We start from the raw sequence: 3,382 nt of genomic DNA on the forward strand, positions 1-3,382 counted from the left end.
ATGCCGAATTATGTCAAGTTCTTAAAGGGTATTTTGACAAAGAAAAGGCGATTGGGGGAATTTGAGACTGTAGCTCTCACAGAAGGATGTAGCGCGATGTTGAAAAGCAAGATCCCTCCTAAGTTAAAAGATCCTGGCAGTTTCACGATTCCGTGTTCTATTGGAGGTAGAGATGTTGGAAGAGCATTATGCGATTTGGGCGCTAGCATTAACCTTATGCCTATGTCAATCTTTAAAAAGTTGGGTATTGGTGAAGCACGACCCACGACTGTTACATTACAGCTTGCCGACAGATCCATGGCTCATCCCGAGGGCAAATCGAGGATGTTCTAGTCCAAGTTGATAAGTTTATCTTTCCGGCCGACTTCATCATTCTAGACTATGAAGCGGATAGAGAAGTGCCTATAATATTGGGTCGGCCCTTTCTTGCTACAGGGCATACTCTCATTGATGTACAGAACGGAGAACTTACTATGCGGGTGAATGACCAACAAGTCACTTTTAGTGTATTCAAAGCCATGAAGTTTCCGGATGAAGTTGAAGAATGCTCTAGAGTTGATGTTATTGACACTTTAGTGGCTGAAAGAATCAGTAGAAGTGTGGAAAAAGCTGCTATGGGTACCCAGATTTTTGTAAATGAGGAGGATTATAGTAGTGAGGAAGAGCAGATTATTACATGGGTGGATTCTTATCAACCAGTAAAGAAATTCAATAAAGTCTTTGAAGCTCTAAATCTGCCAGAATAGCACTTCCAGCCACCCAAACCATCTGTTGAAGAACCACCCCAGCTGGAGTTAAAGCCACTGCCAAGTCATTTAAAGTATGTGTACTTGGGCGACAATGATAGTTTACCTGTGATAATATCTAGCTGTCTGGAGTGTGTTGCTGAAGAGGCATTGCTGAAATTGCTGAAGCAGCATAAAAGGGCGATTGGATGGACAATGGCGGATATTCAAGGGATTAGTCCAGCGCTATGTATGCACAAGATCTTGCTGGAATCTGATTGTACTCACTCTGTGGAGCAGCAAAGGAGGTTGAATCCAGTAATGAAGGACGTGGTTAGAAAAGAAGTCATTAAGTGGCTTGATTATGGGATAATCTATCCGATTTCCGATAGCACTTGGGTTAGTCCTGTCCAATGTGTTCCGAAGAAGGGGGGTGTTACAGTAGTTACAAATGACAGCAACGAACTTATTCCTACTCGCACAGTTACTGGCTGGCGGGTTTGTATGGATTATAGAAAACTGAACAAAGCCACTAGAAAGGACCATTTCCCTTTGCCCTTCATCGACCAAATGTTGGACCGCTTGGCGGGTAAGGAGTTCTTTTGTTTTCTTGATGGGTATTCTAGGTATAATCAGATATCTATCGGGCCTGAAGACCAAGAGAAGACTACTTTCACCTGCCCATACGGCACATTCTCTTTTAGGAGGATGCCCTTTGGGTTATGTAATGCACCAGCCACATTTCAGCGGTGCATGATGGCTATTTTCTCGGATATGGCTGAGAGTGTCTTGGAGATATTCATGGACGATTTCTCTGTCTATGGGGATTCTTTTGAAGTTTTCTTGGAGAATTTAGAAAAAGTCTTAAAGAGGTGTGAAGAAACTCATCTAGTGTTGAACTGGGAAAAATGTCATTTCATGGTGCAAGAGGGCATTGTATTGGGGCATAAAGTGTCTAGCAATGGGATAGAGGTTGACAAGGCTAAACTAGAAGTTATTGAGAAACTACCAGCCCCTACCACGGTAAAAGGCATTAGAAGTTTCCTCGGCCATGCTAGCTTTTACAGGCGTTTTATAAAGGATTTTTCAAAGGTGTCCAAACCCTTATGCAGCTTGCTGGAGCAAAATAAGCCTTTTGAGTTTACTGCTGAGTGTAAAGAGGAATTTTTGAGATTGAAGTCAGCCCTTGTTACACCACCAGTGATCACAGCACCCGACTGGTCGTTACCTTTTGAACTTATGTGCGACGCCAGTGACTTTGCGATTGGAGCTGTTCTTGGGCAGCGGAAGAACAAAATTTTTCATTCTATTTACTATGCAAGCAAAACATTGGTGGACGCCCAGATTAATTACACTACAACTGAAAAAGAGCTGCTGGCCGTGATTTTTGCTTTTGAAAAATTTTGATCCTATCTTGTGGGGACTAAGGTTATTGTGTACACGGACCACTCTGCTATCAAGTATTTGATAGCCAAAAAGGATTCTAAATCGAGGCTTATACGTTGGGTTCTATTGCTGCAAGAATTTGATTTAGAAATCCGAGATAGGAAAGGCACTGAAAATCAAGTAGCGGACCATTTATCAAGGCTGGAAACTCACATTAACAGCAGCAAATCAGAGGCAGAATTGCAAATTCAGGACTCCTTTCCTGATGAACAATTACTAGTTGTGGAACAAGAGGAGGTACCATGGTATGCAGACATTGTAAACTTTTTAGTTGGGGGCGTACATCCACCAGATTTCAACAAACAGCAGCTAAAAAGATTCTTACATGATGCCAGATTTTATTACTGGGATGAGTCGTACCTGTATAAGCAATGCCCAGACCATATAATGAGAAGATGTGTCTCAGCAAATGAAGTTTCCAGCATCCTAGAACACTGCCATTCAGCTCCTTATGGCGGTCATTTTGGTGGGCAATGCACCGCTACCAAAGTATTTCAGTCAGGGTACTATTGGCCTTCTATCTTTAAGGATGCTCACGATTTTGTTCAACGTTGTGACCGCTGCCAGCGAGTGGGTAACATCTCAGCCAGGAATGAAATGCCTCTTAATTGCATTTTGGAGGTGGAATTGTTTGACGTATGGGGCATTGACTTTATGGGTCCTTTCCCGCAATCTTTTGGGAATCTCTACATTCTAGTGGCTGTTGACTATGTGTCAAAATGGGTGGAGGCAGTAGCTAGTCCTACGAATGATGCAAAAGTGGTTATGAAGTTCCTTCATAAACATGTGTTTACAAGATTCGGTACGCCAAGAGCTTTGATTAGCGATGAGGGGATGCACTTTGTAAACAAAGTCTTGGCTGCCCTATTGGCCAAATATAGTGTCAAGCACAAAATCGCCACTGCCTATCACCCGCAAACCAACGGGCAAGCTGAAATCTCTAATAGAGAAATCAAGGGCATTCTTGAAAAAGTTGTGAATCCCAGCAGGAAGGACTGGTCCCAACGATTAGATGATGTGCTTTGGGCATACAAGACAGCTTTTAAGACTCCTCTAGGCATGTCACCTTATCGTTTAGTCTTCGGGAAGGCGTGTCATCTTCCTGTGGAATTAGAACATAAGTCATTTTGGGCGTTGAAGAAGTTAAATTTGGATCTTGTAGTTGCTGGAGAAGCAAGAAAACTGCAGCTGAATGAGCTGGACGAGATGCG

General features: G+C 42.8%; 1 protein-coding gene across 1 annotated transcript; it reads left to right on the plus strand.

Annotated features, from left to right (window-relative positions):
* On the plus strand, positions 1-746 carry LOC133791964 (uncharacterized). Its single transcript, XM_062229872.1, has 2 exons — positions 1-244; positions 379-746. Exons 1-2 carry the CDS (start codon positions 1-3, stop codon positions 744-746), a joined length of 612 nt encoding a protein of 203 aa, XP_062085856.1.
* The last annotated feature ends 2,636 nt before the right edge of the window (positions 747-3,382 follow it).

Source organism: Humulus lupulus, chromosome 7, assembly GCF_963169125.1.
Source record: "Humulus lupulus chromosome 7, drHumLupu1.1, whole genome shotgun sequence".
NCBI classification, from domain to species: domain Eukaryota; kingdom Viridiplantae; phylum Streptophyta; class Magnoliopsida; order Rosales; family Cannabaceae; genus Humulus; species Humulus lupulus.